The 21,157-nt window shown below is 33.9% G+C and overlaps 1 protein-coding gene across 3 annotated transcripts in view; it reads left to right on the forward strand.

The window, feature by feature from the left end:
- Positions 1-21,157, forward strand: part of EPG5 (ectopic P-granules autophagy protein 5 homolog) — a 141,398-nt gene that overhangs the window by 44,339 nt on the left and 75,902 nt on the right. For all 3 annotated transcript variants that reach the window (XR_004230864.1, XM_031945999.1, XM_031946000.1), the window contains exons 14-22: positions 1,435-1,599; positions 3,402-3,521; positions 4,004-4,263; positions 5,733-5,873; positions 7,385-7,529; positions 7,822-8,019; positions 8,450-8,560; positions 16,240-16,362; positions 17,219-17,385. Coding sequence is in view for 2 of the 3 variants with exons in the window: in XM_031945999.1 (XP_031801859.1) it covers positions 1,435-1,599; positions 3,402-3,521; positions 4,004-4,263; positions 5,733-5,873; positions 7,385-7,529; positions 7,822-8,019; positions 8,450-8,560; positions 16,240-16,362; positions 17,219-17,385 (1,430 nt within the window). In the remaining variant the exon portion in view is untranslated. The remainder of the gene's footprint in view (positions 1-1,434; positions 1,600-3,401; positions 3,522-4,003; positions 4,264-5,732; positions 5,874-7,384; positions 7,530-7,821; positions 8,020-8,449; positions 8,561-16,239; positions 16,363-17,218; positions 17,386-21,157) is intronic.

Genomic DNA, 21,157 nt, shown 5'->3' on the forward strand with positions numbered 1-21,157 from the left:
TGGCTAAGATGACAGAAAAAGATAATGATGAATGTTGGAGGGGATATGGGAAAACTGGGACAATGATACATTGTTGGTGGAGTTGTGAACTGATCCAACCATTCTGGAGAGCAATTTGGAACTATGCTCAAAAAATTATCAAACTGTGCATACCCTTTGACCCAGCAGTGTTTCTGCTGGGCTTATATCCCAAAGAGATTTTAAAGCAGGGAAAGGGACCCGTATGTGCAAGAATGTTTGTGGCAGCCCTTTTTGTAGTGGCTAGAAACTGGAAACTGAATGGATGCCCATCAATTGGAGAATGGCTGAATATTATATATATATATATTATATATATATATATATATATGTATGTTATATGAATGTTATGGAATATTACTGTTCTGTAAGAAACGATCAGTAGGATGATTTCAGAGAGATCTGGAGAGACTTACATGAACTGATACTGATACTGAGTGAAATGAGCAGAACTAGGAGATCATTGTACACAGAAACAAGATGATCAGTTCTGATGGACGTGGCTCTCTTCAACAATGAGATGATTTAAACCAGTTCCAATTGTTCAGTGATGAAGAGAGTCACATCTACACCCAGAGAGAGAACCATGGGAAAAGAGTGTGGAACACAGCATACCATTCTCACTCTCTCTGTTGTTGTTTGCTTGCATTTTGTTTTTTTTCCCCCTCAGTTTTTTTTTTTTTTTTCTTCCTTCTTGATCTGATTTTTTTTTGCGCAACCGGGTGGCTGTGTGAATATGTATATACATATTGGATCTGGCATGTATTTCGGCATATTTGGCATATATTGGGCTGCCTGTTGGGTAGGGGAGAGGGTAGGGAAAAGGAGAGGAAAATTTGCAACAGGGGATTATGCAGGGGTCAATGTTGGAAAAATTGCCCATGCATATACTTTGTGAATAAAAAGCTATAATTTAAAAAAAAAAAAAAAAAAAAAAACCCAACTCATCTCCCTCTGGTTGAAAGTATAGTGGCCATTTAGAAACTTGATCTTACTGCTGGTCATCTAGGCAGCTTTGATGTGGGTCAGTTTGACATTTTGATTTTCCTTATATAGCCCATGTTTGCTTCCCTGTCTCCATCCCCTAATCAAGTTATTATATTAGTAATTGACTTAGTCCAAACATCCAATTGACTTTAACCCTACTGCAGCTTATAGCTCCTGAGTTCAAGCTCCACCATCCTTATCCTCCCAGCAACAGTGATTATCTACATAAGTGACTATGTTCTGTAACAACTATTTTTTGAAGAAACTAGAAGTTAGAGTTAGAACTGAAGAGCTCCAATATAAATCTTTCTTAAGTCTTTTTAAATTTAATTCACTTTTATTTTAAAATGTCCCTTTTCTTCCCTGCTCCATTAATACTTAATTTATCTTCTTGATTTTAAGTATTCTTTTTTATCCCCTTTTAATAAGGTATCCCTATACTTGTTTAAAGAGCTGCCTTTGTATCTGTGGCAACCATCTACCTCTGAAATAGCTGTTATTCGGGATTGGTTACTGAATTACAATTTGTCTGACGTGAAGAATAAATTGGCCTGTGTTATTCTGGAAGGAGTGAACTGGGGATTTGGTGAACAGGTATGCCTTAAACATGTAAATGACTAATTCTGTGGGTTCAAGGGCATATTTTTTTCCTAAAACAATGTGATCTTAGTGATAATAAAATATGAGGCTTTTTTATATAAATGCTTTTCTTTCCAAGGTTAAGTGCATTTTTTAAACTATTTCAAATTTAGAATTTTATTTTCACTTTCTTCTTTGCAGTGTGAAATTGGTAAGTTATGCCAATAATAATGTTATATCAAACTGAAAATGCCTTTATTTATATTTAGACACATTTGCTATATGATATATATCTACTTAAAATAGCTTCTTAGTTTTTATATTTTTCTTTATCCTACTTTGTCACACACAAAGCTACCAACTTAATTTAAAAACAATTTTATCATATCATCCCTCCTCCCTGGGACTCATTTTCTCATCTTTAAAATGATGAATGAGTATACATGATCCTAAAAATTATATAATTCTTTAAAATTACATAATTTTAACTAGAAAAAATAAGTTAATCCATTATATTCATCATTTATTGGTTGTTGAATCAGTTAGAAAGTATTTATGATTACTTTGTGTCTATCATTATAATGTTGGTAATGGTGGCATGATGTTGAAAGAAGGAATATAGAGACATATATGGTATGAGTCTTGCTTTCGTGGAACTTGTATCTATCTATTTGAGTACAGTAGAGAAGAACAAATTAAATGCTATCCAGTGAAATTTTGTAATTTAAGTGCAGTAGGAGTTCAGAGACAGGAATGATATCAGCTTGAGCTGGTATAGTTGTAGAAGACCTCCTGGGACATGATCAGGGTTGGGGTGGAGGAGGGGATATAGGGAAAATGGGCAGAGTGAGACATGAATTGATCTTAAAGAATGATTAAATATTATAGAGAAAGAAAAGAAAACGGAAAGCATTCTAGAGCAACTGCTTTGTGACAGTGGATAGAGTTCAGGATTAAGAGTAGGAATGACTGGACTCAAATCTTGCCTTAGATACATTAGCTGTGTGACCTTTCCAAATTTACAAATCATTTAATATCTTAGATTCAGTTTCCTCATTTTTAAGAATAAGGGTAACAACACTTCACAAGATTGTGAAGATCAAATGGGTTAATATTTTAAAAGTGTCTTGTAAGCCATATTTTTAAAGTGTCTTATAAACCTTAATGTGCTATATAGACAATATTATTTTTAGCCAATAAAAGAGATATAAAATTGAGGATAACATGAGTTGGATAGTGAGAAGACCATTCTGACTAGATTGTAAGGTTTTTGTTGAGACATAGTAAGAAATAAAACTGAGTAGGTGGAAAGATAGATAATTGGAGGCTTTGAAAGCCAGGCAATAAGTGCTTAAAGTTTAACTTTGCTCCTGTGGGCAACTGAGAGTGATTGTAAGTTCTTGAATAGGAGGATGACATAGTATAACTGAGAGGTTGGACTCTGAGGTATTATGATGGAATGGGAATATTGGAAGTAGGAAAAACTAACATCATACTTTGTTCCGCTGTTATTGTAACTTCACGTTGTACCTTATTTATAATTGTTTGCTTATGTTTTATTTGTTGGACTAACCTATAAGCTACAAGAGGACAGAAATCCTCTGATTTATTCTTTGTGTCTCCTATAGCACTTTACATAGTGCCTTGTATATAATAGGCATTCAGTAAATATTTTTTGGAATTATTGGAGAAAAGCTAGAGGGTGATTGTAGTTGTGAGAGCAAAGGATAAAAGAGAATTTGAGGGCTACCTACATATAAGAAAAAGGCTTAAAGGAAGACCGCCAGCATATTGTAATTTTTTTTTCTTTTTTAAAGGATACACTTCATCTGGATCAAACTGTTCATTCTGAAGTAGCATTAATGATTCTTGAAGCTTATCAGAGGTACCTTGCTCAGAAGCCATATGCTGGGTTATTTTCTGAAAGCATAAAACAGGTATTTACTTTTCCTCTGACTGTTTAAATATGGATTATATAAAACCATGCTTTTTGAGAGTGCTAGAAAAATTAAGTTATATCATACTGTCATCAAATTTCATGACAAGCTGATGTCCAATAATTGAACTCTGAGACTAGACAAGAGATTTTCTTCTGAATAAAAGCTTTTGTGTAAGCATTTCACTTTTGGAGAGTTGTACCTGAACATGGCTCTTCCTCCTTTTCATATACCCTTCACAGTTTCTTTTTTTTTGCTTGATTTCACTAAATTTGGATTACGGATGATTAGGCAGATGACCCAAGTGGTGGGTTAGGTAAGCATTATTTTTTTCATTTGCATAAATAAAGTTTAGACTGAGTACCAGGAGTGGATTATTCACTTTCTACCATGTGGATATAATTTGTGTCTAATGGGAACTGAAAGAGACTTGGGAGATTAATTAAATTTGTTGTGATCATGTCTTTTAAAATTTGTTTTAGGTTTCCTATTTGGCCAGTATTGTGCGTTATGGAGAGACACCTGAGAGCTCATTTAACCAGTGGGCTTGGAACTTGATTTTGAGGTTAAAACTTCACAAAAATGATTATGGAATGCAGCAGAACTGTCCGACAGTTCCTTTCTCCAGCACAGTGCCGGATTTGAATGAATCCCCTACATTTCATCCTTTGCTGAAGGCTGTGAAAGCTGGCATGCCCATTGGCTGCTATCTAGCCTTATCTATGACAACTGTGGGTCACAGGTACAGAATAATACTTATATTTAATAATATTTATTTTTCAAGGCTGAGGTGCCATACAAAAAGTTGCTATACTCTGAAGGAGTGCAGTATAGGTTTGTTTCTTAGGTTAAAACTAAACTAAGCACTTTTGGGGGGAGGAAGGGCAGCCAGGCAATCATGGTTAAGTGACTTGCCCAGGGTCACACAACTGTTAAGAGTCAAGTGTCTGAGGTCAAATTTGAACTTGGGCCCTCCTGATTCCAGAGCTTGTGTTTCTAAGGTCTTCTAGGGTTTCTAAGGTCTCACATGATAAGCTAAACAATTTATTTCAGGTGATCAGCTTGTGAAAAAGTGGCTCAGACTACCTAAACTCATGATCTTTGAGGGCAGTTATGTCGTTCTCATCCTTATGTTCTTTTTGAACCTTGGATATTGTAGGTACTCAATAAATTTTTAATTAGTTGTACCAGAAAACTAATTTGTTGTTTGTAGTAAGTTGGTAAGTTTGGAATAAAATCTGTTTGGTAAATTGGAATAAATTCACAAAGTTTTACACATATAAAATAATTATAAAATACATGATCATAAGGAATATTTCTTCAAGTAATAGTAGTTTCAGGCAGTATCTTATTGTGATAGTTGGCAGTTATTGTAGATTTTATAGGAAAAGGAAGTAATAGGATGAAAACAGTCTGCTGAGTGCCTCTGGAAATGCTTCTATTATGCACTAATCTTGTCCTCTTTTCTTGACTTTTTAGAGTATTCCTTTTCTGAAATGTTTCTTTATTTGCCTAATATCTGTTTTAAAGTTGGGGTTTTATCTTTTTAGTTCAGAGTACTCTGAACACAGATGTAGTTTCTTTGCTGTTGTTCAGTAGTCATTTTTCAGTCAAATCTTTGTGAACTCACTTGTAATTTTTTTTGGCAAAGATACTGAAGGGTTTTGCCATTTTCTTCTCCATCTCATTTTAAAAATGAGGAAACTGAGATAAATAGTTACTCCTGTGACTTGCCCAGGGTCAGACAGTAAGTATCTGAAGTCAGATTTTAACTTAGGAAAGTGAGGCTTCCATTCTCCAGATCCAGCACTTCCATTATGCAACCTATTTGCCTGATGGTAGTTTCTAATGGAATGTAACAGTTTAGCTACATTATAGATTTCTTGATAAAAATAGGAATACAAAAAATCACTATAGCTGAACTAAGTGTGTGATTTCTAAGTCACCAATCAAGGGGATTGAGATAAACCTGAGATATGGCTGATTTTTGTAATGTGTTTTAGATAGATTGAGACCTACCATAACCTCTATCTCTTTTTGGATAGTTATTGAATCTTACACAGCTTAGTATTTGCTGCTTGAAAATTTTTAGTAGCAACAAAGGAATATATTGAAGACCTGAAAACATGAAATGTGTTCAGTATAGTAGCATGTCAGAGTCTCAACATTTTATACTTAGAACCATATTGCCTTTTTTTTTTCTCCTGTTAGCATCGAGAAATTTTGTGCAGAAGGTATTCCATTGTTGGGAATTCTGGTCCAGTCTAGGCATCTGCGAACAGTGGTTCATGTTCTGGATAAGATTTTGCCCATGTTTTACCCTTGCCAGTACTATCTTTTGAAGAATGAATTGTAAGTATAGTCTGTGCTGTATGGATTAATCCTTTGTGGTATGGGCATTATGTTTTGTTTTCTCCAATAAACTGTGATTGGAGTATTTTAGCATTTATTTTTCCTGTGTGAAACAAAATATGCTGCTTGCTTGAATTAGTATTTAAACTTATAAGCAGCATATCTGCTAAGGGCTCAAGCATGGTTTTAATTTTTTTCATGATGGGTTTAAAAAAATATCTCCTTATTGCCCAAAACCTGGCACTAGAAAGAACAACACTTATCAGTTAGAGAGAAGATGCTTCCAGTGGCACTTAGCAAAGAAGTTGTCAGAGTAGCAGTAAGACATTTCGATTTACATTTATGTTAAATATCTTCAGTATATTTATTTTGAGGGTGTGTGTTGTTGAATTAGCTACTGAACAACAAAAAGGGAAGCAAATTGATGTGACTTTAGCCTAGTGTTGTAGGAAACATGAAATATTTATAAAATAATCACAAAGAAAAAAATAAAATAATGACAAAGGAACATAATAAGTAGAAAAAGAATACTAATGTGAGATTCGTTAGTATAGAAGGAATGCAAAGTAGAGAGAAGAACCAATTGGGATAGGAATGAGGGTGGAATTAGGAATGGTATCATGGGACAAGTGAGCTTATACTATTGATGAGAAATGCATAGTGTCTGGATTAGTGGAGAAAATGGAGGCAGAAGTAGAAAAGAATAGAATATGTTTGAGGGATACTAAGTAATTCAACAGTTTAACTAGAGCAAACTAGAGTTTTAACTGGATAAAAAACAGTTAATAAGTTTGGATCATAGGTTAGGGATAGATAAAGGAGGATCTTGAATGTAAGTTATAGAGATAAGATACAGTTATGGACATAAAATAGGAATACACCACAGCACAGTTATGGACATAAAATAGGAAGACTAGGCATTTTGTGTTGTTATTTTTGAATTTTTGCCTAAAATGTTTTTCTTGTAAAATTTTGAGGATGATAATCTTTTTTTTTGAATATGACAGTTTGCCCTTTGAGATTAAAAATTTCTTAGTAGGATTTCATTTTATGAGGAAAAAAGGATTAGCTATTTTTCAAGCAAGCTCTTTCCGTTCGTAGCTCACAAACTGTATATTTTAATGTATATTAACTTGTGGATGCTCCTATTTAGGAAAGTTATGTTGAAAATTGTTCCTTGTTAGTTCCTTCTGAAATTATATTTGAAGGCTTTCTTTTAAAGAAATTGATTTAACTCCCTAAAAGTTTAATTGTGAATGATATTGAACATTCTGATTTGTGCAAACCAACCCAAAGGAATTTTGTTTCCAGTTCTTATTCCTTCCACCTCTCTTGCCCTTGTCTTTTTTTTTTTTTTTTCATGTGGTTTTATTGTGATTAGATTCTTAAGAATAAGAATTGGTTTAATTCTTTCCCATTACCTGCTGATTTACTAGCTGTTAATCATTAAAATTTATTTGATTTCTAAAACTTCTTTGAATGTCTGCTGTGTTTCTCCATTTGATATATAGGTTTTTATCATACCTCCAACTATTTTTGCACTTGGATAGTGGTATTCCTCAAGGAATGACCCAACATGTTACTCACAAAGTAGCTCAGCACTTGACAGGAACGAACTATGGAGAAAATGTGAAGCTTCTCAGCAGCATGATCCAGGTCAGGAAATGGATCTAGTCTTTGACATTGGGCATTATCACTTTTGAAATATATGCTTTTCCTCTGGTCTAGTCCCCAAAGCTCTCGTTTAACTACATTTAATATGCAGTTTAACACCATTATAGCTTGGTTGATGCCATAGATATTAATATATTATGGAGGTATACCAACAGTGTCAGACTTAGTAATGGAGGATAGGGGATATTTTTATTGATGTTTTTAAGAATGCTAGGAAATGAGAAGTGGGATGATAGTTATTTCATTTCAGATTAATTGGAACTTTCCCCCACAGACTCACATTTCTGTAAGCACTAATCCCAATGAAGTGGGGCCTGTTGCTGTTTTAGAATTCTGGGTCCAGGCCCTCATAAGCCAACAGTTTTGGTACCGAGAACAGCCCATTCTTTTCTTGATGGATCATTTATGCAAGGCAGCTTTTCAGTATATGCAAGAGGATTGTGTACAGAAACTACTTTACCAACAGCACAAGGTAAAAACAATTATAATATTTGTTGTCTATGATTATCGATTACATTTCAGGCTTGTAGATTGTTCTATAAATGTTTCCACCCATCCCCCAGGATTCCTTCATGTTCACCTTCTACTACTAATTGCTCTAATGCATCCATTAGATTGAAAAACACTGATTTAATATTTGCAGCCAAATACTCGTTTACCATAAATCCTAGTGCAAATTTTAAAAAATGATATGAGAAAAGAAGTATTTATTACATTTCTCTTGGGGCACTCCTTGATACTTTTAAATCCCAGGACATGTATTTTTTCATGGTACTTTAGAGCTTTATTATCATATTAAGGAGAGATTGTGGTTGAAGATGTTAAAAGTTTTTTTTTTTTTTTTTTTTTTTTTTTTTTTTTTGTCTTCTCAACTTTTCTTTTTTGTTTTCTTGACTGAGCAGAATGCTTTAGGTTATCACTGTGACCGGAGCCTGCTCTCTTCCTTGGTGAGCTGGATAGTAGCTGGCAATGTAACCCCATCTTTCATTGAGGGAGCTGCTGCTCCCACTCAGGTAGGAAACCTCTCCATGAGAAATCTTAGAAATGTCTCACATATTTAGCACCTCTTAGAAACACTCTTAGAAAAAAGAATGTGCCTTTTTTGCTTTCCCACATATATTGATAATATCTCAGTTAATGGCATGGGTGTATAAAGATTTTGCGACTTATTGAATATTTTCTCATTTTTTAATGGAAAATCATCTTAGAGGAATACAGAGTACTTAACAGATAATAGATTTATTTCCAAAATGTACCTGTAGTTCATCTTGATCTGGCTTGTGTCCTTTAAGTATGACCTTGCTTCCCCACCTTTGCCAAATGTTTTCTTCTGCATTTGCAGTTCTGTCCATGAGCTACAGAGCATATCATATCAGAGTAAGGTAGTTGAATGGATAGACTGCTAGTCTTAAGAGTCAAAATGGTTAGACTCAAATCTTTCTCTGGACATTTAATAACTTAATGATTCTGGGCAAGTCACTGAATTTCATATAGCATCTGTTTTCTCCATTTATAAGAATAATAAACTATCTGTACTAGCTGTAGCATAGGATATGGAGGCTTCCGTGATATAAAGTATGTTAAGCATTTTTAAAGCTCAATACTCTGTTATCATTACTGCCACGATTTTTAAAGGATTATTAATGTAGGATTATTGCATTTGAAAAGAAAATCCTATATGAATCTTAGTATATAATAGTAATTAGAATAATAGTAATAGCTAGTTCTTAGCATTATGCCATCCATATGTTTTAATTTTTATAAATTTAATGATTTGTGTCTCATTCATTTGTGTTATGAATGATTCAGTAACTTCATTTCTAAGTCAGTTTTTTTATGATATGGTCATACTCAAATTTGATTATAATATGAAAGCTCAAATAAGCTTAATAATTTGAAAGCTCAAATTATTGTCTAGTAATACCTAACTTTCCTCTGTATAGGGCTTCTAGTGTGCCTTATGAGAATTAATATGTGGTCCAAAAAGTGATGAATAAATGCAAAAAAAAAAAAAAAGCAGAACTGTAAACGTTCATTTTACAAACCATAATGTAATAAAAATATGAATTAATACAGTAAACGACAAACAGAAGATACAGACCTAAACTGAGATCTTGTAATAACTTCCTGAATCATAAATGGGTCAGAGAAAAAAAATGGAAATAATAGCTGTGCAAAATAGAATAATGATGAGAAAACATTCTAGAGTTTTGTGTATGCAACTAAAGCAATCTATAAGAAAAACATTTATATCTCTACAAAGATATGTTAATAAAGTGAAAAAAGAGGATTTAGGATAAATATTTTATAAATCTAGAAAATCAACAAATAAGCTCAAAATTAGTGTGAGAGAAAAATTTGAAAATTAGAGCAGAAATATATTATATGGAAAATGAAAAAACAATTGAATTAGTGAGCAAAAAAAAAAACCAGGTGATTTGAAAAGACAACCAAAATTGATAAAATTTTGGCTAATTTGATCAAAATGAAGAGGAAAGAAAATTAGATTACTCAAATAAGAAAGGAAGAAAGGTAACTAAGAATATCTGTGGATTCCTCTATCATTTTGTCACTCAATTAATTTAACAAGCTTTTATTAAATGTAACACATGTAACCCAGGTTTTCCTTTTGAAAGTTCTATAGGCAGATGAGCTACTGATTCATATTGATGAAGAAAATTTCAATATACCAGTGAAATCACAGATCTGTACCAAAAACTTATAAAAATGTTTCTCTGAAAAGAGAAGCAAGAAGTCATTGATATTTGTTGCTCTCCTTTTAAAATTAATTGATTGATTGATTTCTAATATACATTGCTTTATGAACCATGTGGGGAGAGAAAAATCAGAAAAAACCATAAGAGAAAAAAGCAAAACAAAAATGAAGTGAATATAGCATGCATTGATTTATATTCAATCAGTACTCTATCTACTGCGCCATCTAGCTGCCCAGGAGCTCTCTTTTTTAAGTTTGTTTTGCCTGACATAAAATTGCATATAAGTTGCATGTTTGGGAAATTCCCAAAACCTTTTTTATTTTCTTTTTCTAATAAATACAGAATCAATCATTCAGCAAGCATGGGCCAAAAGAACCATCCTAGCTAGGGGTTACAAAGACATGATCTTAAGAGGGTTTATGTTCTTTAGTTTTGGACATTATCACATAAATAGGTGTTTAAAATATGTTGGAGGTAGAGACCCTAGCAGCTGGAAATACCAGGAAATGTCTCATCTATAAATGATATTTGAGGTGAGCTTTGAAAAGAATTTGAGATATTAAGTGGCAAAGGTGAAGAGGCATTGTGTGCAACAGCCTTTGCCAAGGCACTGAGATGGGGATGCTCCTGTCAGTGTGTGAGACAGGGCAAGAAGGCTGATTTGGTTCTGTTGTTGAATAGGAGAAGGGGAAGCTGTATATAATAAAGCTAAAAAGGAATTTGTGGTGAAGATTGTAACACTCAGAAAGACTGATTATTTAAAATATTGATGCTTAAAAATGTAAACTTTAGACAACCTAGCCAGTTAAGGATGTGTCACAATAGGATGCCATTTGCCTCATTTGGAGCAAAGGGTTTGTAAAGTAGTGTTGTTTTCAGTTAGGAAGAAAATAAAATCTCAAGGTCTTTTAGTTTTTAGCACAACATTCCATAATTTTTCTATACTGGAGGGAAAAACTTTCTAGTTGCTCTGGTCTATTTACTGAAGGCAACATAGTATATTTGAAATTGGCCTGGATTTATAATGATGATGATTATTGTGTTTCAAGTCCTGCTTCTTCTACTTCTGTTGAGTTAATCAACTTCTCTAAGTCCCATTATCTGTGTAAAATGTAGAACCCTGATATACTGCATAGCATCATGGTGGTTGTGTGAGACATGTACTTTATTAATCATATGATGCTGTGTATATGAGTTACTGTTAGAATAACAATTCGTCTTCTTGATTATGTTCTGTACTTTTCCTCAGTTCACACTTTTTTCTTACCTGGAATGCCCTGCCTATCTCTACATATATCTATCTTAAGCTGGCTCATAGGCAGGATGTTACCAGATTCTGTCCTTAAAGCCCGTGAATCCCCTTCAAGATTTTTGTCTTCAATCCCTGTCTCCCTAGTAGATTTAGAAAGAAATCTGATCTCTCTTATTGGTCTCTCTGTTGTCACTGTTTCCGTTATTGTTTTTGCCTTCTGCATTTGTTTATTTTTCCTTCATTTTTGTTATTTGGAGAAGCAAATCAAAGTATTATGGTTTTCTTTCTAAAAAGATTTTAAACTTGTTTTTATTATTGAATGTCCAACTTTTGTGCTGTCTGATTCAGATCAGGTTTGCAATATAGATCACTCTGAGCTGCACCTTGCATTTCATTGATTTTTGGCGCATTTTCCATTCTCTCCTTTTTTCTGGTTTTGCTTTACTGAAGTGCCCTTACCATTGTATTTAAAGTTCTTTTTCTTAATGGTTTGTTGAATTTGTTGTTTTTAAATTGAATTAAGCTTAACCACTTTGTGTTTTTTACAGGCTTGGGTTGATTTGGATTTTTTTTTTCCCTAGGGCATTTGTGAGTCCTTTTGATTGGAATTTCATTTTTTCTCTTTAGAAGTTCTGGTTAGTTCTCTTCTATTATTTACAGTATTATAGTATTAAGGGTTTTTGTCCTGTGGCATTTTTCCTTGGGTTGTTTTTGCATCTTGTACAGTGAGCATATTTTCTTTTATTGTTATTTTCTTCTCCTTTTGTTCTTCTAAATTGGTCTTCATTTATGTGTTTTTGCCTTTTTAATCCTCTGGTTTCTTTGGGGAGGCTTTTCATTACAGAGTCAAGTTTTTCTCATCTTTGTTATATTTGCTGTGTAGGACATAAATTCTCCTCATGTAATTCTTGTTTGTTTTTTAAACCACTCAGGAATAGCATGTTAGAGTCCACAGTTCTTAAATTCCACACAGTGCTGCTCTGTGTCATTAAGATATCATATCATTATGCCCATTTCCTTTGAACTCTTTTACTAGATCTGGAAGCATATTTTTTTTTTTTTTCTGTTGTTACTGCTTTTCATATTAATTTATCTCTTTATGTGCTAGGTCTTTGGGTTTTCTTCCTGAATTCTTTGATACTTTGTCTTCCCATACCCACATTTTTCTTATCTCTCACTTGCTGAATCTTTCCCTTTTCTTTGTGGTTTTTCTTGATGACTGGGTATCAGAGTGTCTTGGATCATGCTGGATAATTTATATTTCATCAGCCAATGACTTTTCCCCAAGTTACTTTTGGAGGGTCAGAAATGGCACCAAATGGCTGTTGTCCTCTTTCCTTCCTACTTGGAAGAGCGCTATATTTTTTCTCTTCCCTTCCTTTTCAAGTGCAATGCTGGAGAAACTGAGGCAGGAGAGAGATTAGAGAGTTTTAAATATTTTATTAATTAGAGAACATAATTGACTGAACAGGACTCTCGTCTCAAAGTATCCAGTGATGAATGGGAGAATCCCAAATCCTTATATACCCTTTCAAACAAAGAAGGGGACAGAAGCGGGAAACTTTTTTACAGACCCATTTGGTTCTGTCAGGATGGGGGGAGGCCATAAATTCTTACTAAAAGCCAGAGTCAGGATGTCTGAATAAACAGAATTAAAGATGTCAATGAGGTATCCAGATACCTCATAGTCTTATCTTTTGGAATATTTTAGAGGGAGTAGTGTCATAAATTCTTGAGGGCAAAAGGAGTTAGGAGCCAGGAAGTCTCATCTCCCCCTCATCTTTAGTCTCACATTGACAATTTATAACCTTAGAGCAAATGGTCCTCAGTCTTAATGTACCAGAGGGAGGTTTTACAACTAAGGGGATTGAGGCAGAACAGTTAAGGAAACAGAACAATTCAGGGAAACTCAGTCAGGACAATAAGGGAAACTAGTGCAGGGAAACTGAGGTAGAACAGTTCAAAGAGATTGTAGCATAACACAAGTTCCTTTTCTTCTTCCCATCCTCTTTCCTATATGCACAGTGTGTGTCCCACTCTGTTCCTTAATTTCTGGCTTGGCATCAGCATACAATCTCTTTTCATTGCTAACAGTGATGAGGTTGTGTTTTGAAATAAACACGTGACAGATTCACGGTGGCTATTCTGTTTGCCAGAAGGAAAGTTTATTTAGGAGAAGAGTTTACAGACAAAAATGAAAGGTAAAATAGACACCAGGAATGGCAAAAATGAAATAGAATTGGGAGAGCTTATAGTTAGCAAGGAAACTCACAAGTTCTCCTGGGGAAACTCATAAATTAACCTGGAGAAAGGAAATGCTCCATAAGGTGGGAGAAAGCCATTGACTGGCAGGTTAGATCCATAGAGGAATTTAGCATACTAACTAGAGTTAGCTAGAGTAAGGAGAAAGGCACCATTAAAGTGAAAGCAATATGAGAGGGGAGGGGAGAGGAAAGAGAGAGAAGTACCTTTATAGTGAACTTCGTCTTTAAAGAAACTTAGTAAAGATCTTCATCATAACCAGATCCTAGATATAATCCTGGCATTTCTCAGGCACAAAGGTGGGAAATCAAGATGGAAAGCACCTGGCAAACCAGGTCCCAGACCAGTCTAAAGACATGTCAATTGAGATAGTCTGGGAATGCTAACTTGCTTGTTTTTATATGATTATGTTTGATACAATTTACAACCGGCTTAACTTATGGTAATAAGACAATCTGAGAAAGCTAAGTTCCATTAAGGTTGTTGTGAATGTCTTTAGTGATGCTAGCTAGATTGGAGACAGGATGGATGAACCTAAACTTTGGTCTTCATAGCATTGGAAAGAGAGGGAGGGGACAGGAGTTCAAAGATGGATTGTTTTCTTTCTTTCCTTTCTTTTCTTTCTTTCCTTTCCTTTCCTTCCTTTCTTTTTGCTGAGGCACTTGGGGTTAAGTCACTTGCCCAGGGTCACACAGCTAGGAAGTGTTAAGTGTCCGAAACCAGATTTCAACTCAGGTCCTCCTGACTTCAAGGCTGGTGCTCTTGGCTACCTAGCTGCCCCGGAGATGGGTTTTCTTGTAAGTCTTTGTCCTTGTCCTTGGGTATGCTAGTATGGTAGCATGAGAGATGGGGGTGGGTCTCAGTAAGCTTTGGATCAATGAGTATCAGTTTCTGGTTTCTTGGTTTTTTTTTTTGTTTTGTTTTGTTTTTTTTGTCTTTTGGATTTTGGCTCTCCTAGGCGTTGGAGATAACTGAAATTGCTTTATCTCTGGAACATAATTTCTGTTCTGGAGAAGTTTGAGAAGTCATGAGGATTAGAGAAGTTTTTGGTCTCCTACCTTGTTGCTCATATGGACTCATATGACTCAAGTTAAGAAATATTAAAAGGTTCCCTGAACTTATTTTTTTGAGTCACTATATTTTCTTTTTTTATAATAATTTTTTATTTTTTCAAAATACATGCAAAGAAGTTTTCAGCATTTACCCTTGCAAAACCTTGTGTTCCAAATTTTCCCCCCTCCCTCCCCACTTCTCCCCTTCCTTAGACAGCAAGTAATCCAATATAGGTTAAACATGCGCATTTCTTTTAAATGTATTTCCACATTTATCATGCTGCACAAGAAAAAATCAGATCAAAAGGGAAAAAAAAAAAAGAAAAAAAATAAGTAAGCAAATAACAAAGGTGAAAATACTATGTTCATAGTTCTCTCTGTGGATGCAGATGGCTCTCTTCATCATAAGTCTATTGGAATTGGAGTTACCACATTTTCTAAAAACACTAGACCCAGAATATATAGGAGGCCCTCAACATGTCAAGAATGAAGCCTACCTGAACTAACATAATTTGTTGTTTGCATTCCAAACAGGACTTCCTATGTGTCTTTGAGAATTAAGACAGGTACCAATTCAGTTTTCACTGGGCTGAAATTTGCTTGTATAACTAAGACCCTTCTAAATAAGCAGATCATCATATCTTCATGGTCTAGTAGTTTCTAAGGGAAAAGAATGTGATTTTTGCATTGCTTTGCTCCTCCCATTCATGAGGGGTTTTGTCCTTTTTTCACTTATTCTCACTTATTATATTATTATATTTCACTTATCTCTTTTCATGTCATGTATCTTTAGCTGAAGATTTTTGTTTCTTCTTCCTCCCTTTGTTGTACTGTTATAAACATGCAAATTTCTTTATGGATTGTGAATTCTTTGGGTTCCACATGCATTATCATTTCTCTTATAATAAATCTAATTTTCACTTAAGTTTTGTGAAGTTGTGATTGCCTATTGACACTCAGGAATAACATCTCTTGTTTTTAAGTTAATTTTTTACTTTTTATTTGTTTATGTCTTGTTTTTTTGACTCAAGCTTTCTTTATTTGAAGATTCAAAAAAAGTATAACTGTAGGGGCAGCTAAGTGGCTCAGTTGATAAAACACCACCCTGAAGTCAGGAGGACCTGAGTTCAAAATGTGGCCTCAGACACTTAACATTTCCTGGCTATGTGACCCTAGGCAAATCACTTAACCCCAATTGCTTCAGTTAAAAAAAAAACAAACAAACCAATAACTGTAATTGTTTTATACCACAAGTCTTATATTTTTGATTAAGTGGAAAAGAGTAAAGAAAGAGTAAAGAAAAATTAACATAAGTTAATGGAATAGTATTGGATTATATATTTACAGCTATACTCACTCATTCAGAAAAAACTGTTCATTTTTATTGTTTCTGTTTGCTGTGATTGCAGGTTTGGTTTGCATGGATTGTACTGAACATGGAGTCTATTTTTGAAGAAGATTCTCAACTTCGTAGAGTTGTTGAAGGGGAACTAGTCATTAATTCCACCTTCACTCCTGAGCAGGCTCTCAAGGTGCAGAAATCAATCATTTCATGTATTTGAAGTGGAGGTTGGCCGAGCTTTTGATGGGAATAGATACTTCTTTATTTTTTGTAACTTTTAAGCAGAAGGAGTGTTTGGAGAGTACAACAAAAGCATAGTTTATTAAAGTTAACACTTATACCAACCCTTTCTAAGGTTTATTTAAAAATGAAAGCCATAATATAACAGTTTTGAAAGTGTTGATTATGTGCTTGGAATAGTTACCATTGGTTTCATAATTTAGACAGGGATTAGTAAGTTAATGGCTTATAGACATGCAGCTGAAGGGTAAAAGTTTTAGCACTTTTAAAGTTTTATTGTATTTAAAATTGTACAAAACCATTTGTAGCTTACAAAAACAGCAGTGGGCCAAATTTGATTCTTAGTTTCTAATTTTCCAGCTCTTGAACATTAAAGATCTTGAATTGATAGACCTGACTTTTTGATGTAGGATACCTATGCTTTTGAAACATTTCTAACTTTGAGAGACTTGGGGAAATCTCCTCTGAACTTCCATATTTCCAAAGATTGATGATGATTGGACAGTGAAACTTAAATTTCCATGTTATTTCATTCCTTTTTGATAGAAATATCTCATCTGATTTAAAAAAAAATTCTTTCAGATATTTAGGTCTAGAGAAGGCATGCATTTTAAAAATACAGGTTTATAAGTTGTTAATATAAAAACATTTTGTTGTTTGTCAAATTAACCTGAAAATGATATAGTCTTTTTGGATATTTTGTAGGGCTTTAATATTGTGTCCTAAGTTTCTTAAAACTTTAATGTAGTGGTTGACTGACTGAATTGAATTTAAAAGTTGCTAAAAATAAACTTTTTCTTCTTTAGAAAGCCCAGGCACAGTTGAAACTGCCTATTGTACCATCACTTCAGAGACTGCTGATTTATCGTTGGGCTCATCAGGCTTTGGTTACGCCTTCTGATCATCCTCTTTTGCCACTTATTTGGCAGAAATTTTTTCTGCTTTATCTTCATCGACCAGGGCCTCAGTATGGGTAAGGTACTTGTTACTTAGAGTAAATTTCTTTGTATACTCTTCTATGTTATATACTTATATGTGACTTCGAACCATTATTTGATGGTCACTTCTAATCTTAGTTACAGTTTTTCCTCTGTCAAATTGTACTTAATTGTACCCTTTTCCCAAATTTATGATCCTCTTTGAGCAATTGCTGATAGGATATTCTGCAATTATACATTTTGTATAATAAAGACAGAAACTCTGAATTGAATCAGTCACTTAGAGATCCCCTAAGTCTGAAGGAAGTTTTTAACTTGTGGTCTATGAATTTTGTTTTTGTTCTTAATTTGGTGGAAGGAGTCAAAATGGTAAGAGAAACCAGGCAGTTGCCCAAGTTCTTCACATTTTCCTTTGGAAACATTCACTCCATAATTCTTTTAGAGGTTTGTTAAACAATTTTCCAGCCCAAGATAACTTGGAAAGACTTCAAGAAAGTTCTGTCTCACTTGAATGAAATGGGAGTGCATCCCAGAACAGTGTCCCAGCAACCTAGTGGAAAGCTCTTAGACACAAGCACAGACCAGCAACCAAGTTCCCTCCATCCTAACTCTGTAGGCTAATGGCATAGTAGGCTTGCTATGAGGCCTCCAGCCCCAGTGAATCAGGCAGACTGCCAGGCCTGAAACTCAGGGCACAATTGGTATGACTAAGCCATGGCACCTTAGCATGGTGGGCAAGCTGCCCAGCCGTAGAGGCCCTGACACAGAAAACCAGTGACCAGACCCCTATTTACAAAAATATAAATTGTGCAGATTAATAGAAGATACATTAAAATACTTAAATAACTCCATTTTAGAAAAAATAAATATTGAACAGGCCATCAGTGAACTCTCTTAAGAAAAAGGCTTTCAGAGCCAGGTGAATTTACAATTGAAGTCTAACAAACATTTGAAAAATAATTAATTGCAATACTATACATATTTGGAAAAATAGAGTCCTACCAAATTCCTTTTATAACACAAATGTGGTACTGATACCTAAATCAGAAAGAGCCAAAACAGTGAAAGAAAATTATAGAATATTTCCCTTAATAAATGTTGATGCAAAAATTTTAAATAAAAAATTAGCAAAAGGATTATAGCAGTTTATCTTGAGGATAATACACTATGTCCAGGTGGGATTTATACTAGGAATTCAGGGCTGGTTCAATATTAGGAAAAGTATCAGCATGATGGGTCATATCAGTAACAAAACCAGTAGAAATCATATGATTATCTCAGATGCAGAAGAAGCTTTTGATAAAATACAGCTCCCATTCCTATTAAAGACTCTAGAGATCATAGAAATAAATGGAACTTTTATCAGAATTAAGTAGCATTGATCTAAAACCATAATCAAACCTTTTCTGTAATGGAGACAAGCTTAGCAGTCTTCCAAGTAAGATCAGAAAGTGAAACAAAAATGTCCATTGTCAGCACTATTCAGTATTACTATACTAGAAATTTTAGCTTTAGCAAAAAGAGAAGAAAAAGGAAGTAGAAAGAATTATAATATACAACTAAGAGACAAAACTATCACTCTTTGCAGGTAATATGATGGTATAATTAGAGAATCAACTAAAAAACTTTTTGAAATAATTAACAACTTTAGCATAATCTCAGGACAAAATAAATATGTAAATCATGAGCATTTCTGCCTATTATCAATAAAGATCAACAGCAGTTGATAGAGAAATTCCATTTAAAATAATTGTAAACAGTGTAAAATACTTGAGAATTTACTTGCCAAAAAAAACCTAGGAACATAATTATAAAACAGTTTTTCATACAAATAAAGTCAGATCCAGATAATTGAAAAAATATCACTTGCTCATGGGTAGTCTGAGCTAATAGAATAAAAATGACAATTCTATTTAAATTAATTTACTTATTCATTGCTGTACCAATCAAACTATCAAAAAATTATTTTATAGCATTAGAAAAATTGCTGAAATCCATCTGGAAGAACAAAAAGCCAAGAATATCAAGAGAATTAGTAAAAAAAAAAAAAAATGTAGAGGAAGATAGTGGCCTATCTGCATCAGATCCAAAACTGTCAGAAAGTATCAATCATCAAAACTACATGGAGTGATGGGTCAGTGGAATTAGGTGCATAAGACACAGTAATAAATGACTATACTAATCTATTGGTTGATACATCCAAAGACTCTAGCTTCTGCAATAAGAACTCAATATTTGACAAAAACTGCTGGGAAAACTAGAAAACAGTATGGCAGAAACTAAATATAGATAAACATCTCATACTCTATACCAAAATAAGGTTAAAAGAAGTACATGATTTAGATATAGTGATACCATTAGCAAATTAGGAGAGCAAGGAATAGCTTATCTGTCATATATATGGAAAAGGAAAAAAATTTTGACCAAACAAAAGATAGCATTTTGAAGTACAAAAAAGATAATTTTGAATACATTAAATTAAAAAGTTTTTCTACAAAGAAAACCTATGCAAATTAGAAGAGCAGAAAGATGAGAAATGTTTTTTTTACAGCCCGTATTTCTGATAAAAGCCTCACTCCTCAAATATTATAGAGAGCTGAGTCAGATTTATAAGAATTCAAATAATTTCCCAGTTGATAAATGGTCAAAGGATATGAACCAGAGGTTTGCGGATGAAGAAATTAAAGCTATCTTGAGTCATATAAGAAAATATTCTAAATCACTATTGATTAGAGAAATGCAAATGAAAACAACTCTGAGGTACTGCCCCATACATGGGAAAATGCTAAATGTTGGAGAAGATGTGGTATTTGGGGACACTTAGTGCAGTTGTGAACTGATCCAATCATTCTGCAAAGCAACTTAGAACTATGTCAAAAGGGCAATCAAACTATGCATACCCTTGGATCTAGCAATACCATTACTAGATCTGTAGTCCAAAGAGATCATAAAGGAAGAAGGATCCACATGTACAAAAAATATTTCTAGCAGCTCTTTTTTAATGTGATGGCAAAGAATTAGAACTCGAGGAATGGCTGAATAAGTTAGGGCATATGAATGTAATGGAATACTGTTATGGCATAAGAAATGGATGAGCATACAGATTTCAGAAAAACCTGAAAGTACTTGTATGAATTGATGCTAAGATTTGAGAAGAACCAGGTAAAAATTACACTGTGTGATGATCTACTATGATGGACTTAGGTCTTCTCAGCAATACAGTGATCCAAGAGAATTTCAAAAGTTTCGTGATGGAAATTACCATCCACATCCAGAAAAAAAATGATGGATGCAGATCGAAGCATATTATTTTCATTTATGTGTGTGTGTGTGTTTCCCCTTTTGTACAGTTTTTTCTTTTACAACATGACTAATGTGGAAATATGTTTCCATTATTGCATACTAAGTAAATCATAATGATTACTGTGATGGGGAAAGGAAAGGCAAACAGGGAAAGAGAGGGAGAGGAGAAGAATTAGAACTCAAAATCCTTTTTTTCCTTTAAATTTTTTTTTATTATTAAAGCTTTTTATTTTCAAAATATATGCATAGATAATTTTCAATATTTACCCTTGAAAAACCTTGTTTTTCAAATTTTTTCCCCTTCTTCCTCCCACTCCCTCCACTCCCTCCCTTGGATGGCAAGTAATCAAATATATGTTAAACATGTGCAATTCTTCTTTACATATTTCCACAATTATCATGATGCACAAGAAAAAGGGAAAAAATGAGAAAGAAAGCAAAATGCAAGCAAACAATAACAAAAAGAGTGAAAATGCTATGTTGTGATCCACATTCAGTTCCCAC

This window comes from Sarcophilus harrisii, chromosome 1 (assembly GCF_902635505.1).
Source record: "Sarcophilus harrisii chromosome 1, mSarHar1.11, whole genome shotgun sequence".
NCBI lineage: Eukaryota > Metazoa > Chordata > Mammalia > Dasyuromorphia > Dasyuridae > Sarcophilus > Sarcophilus harrisii.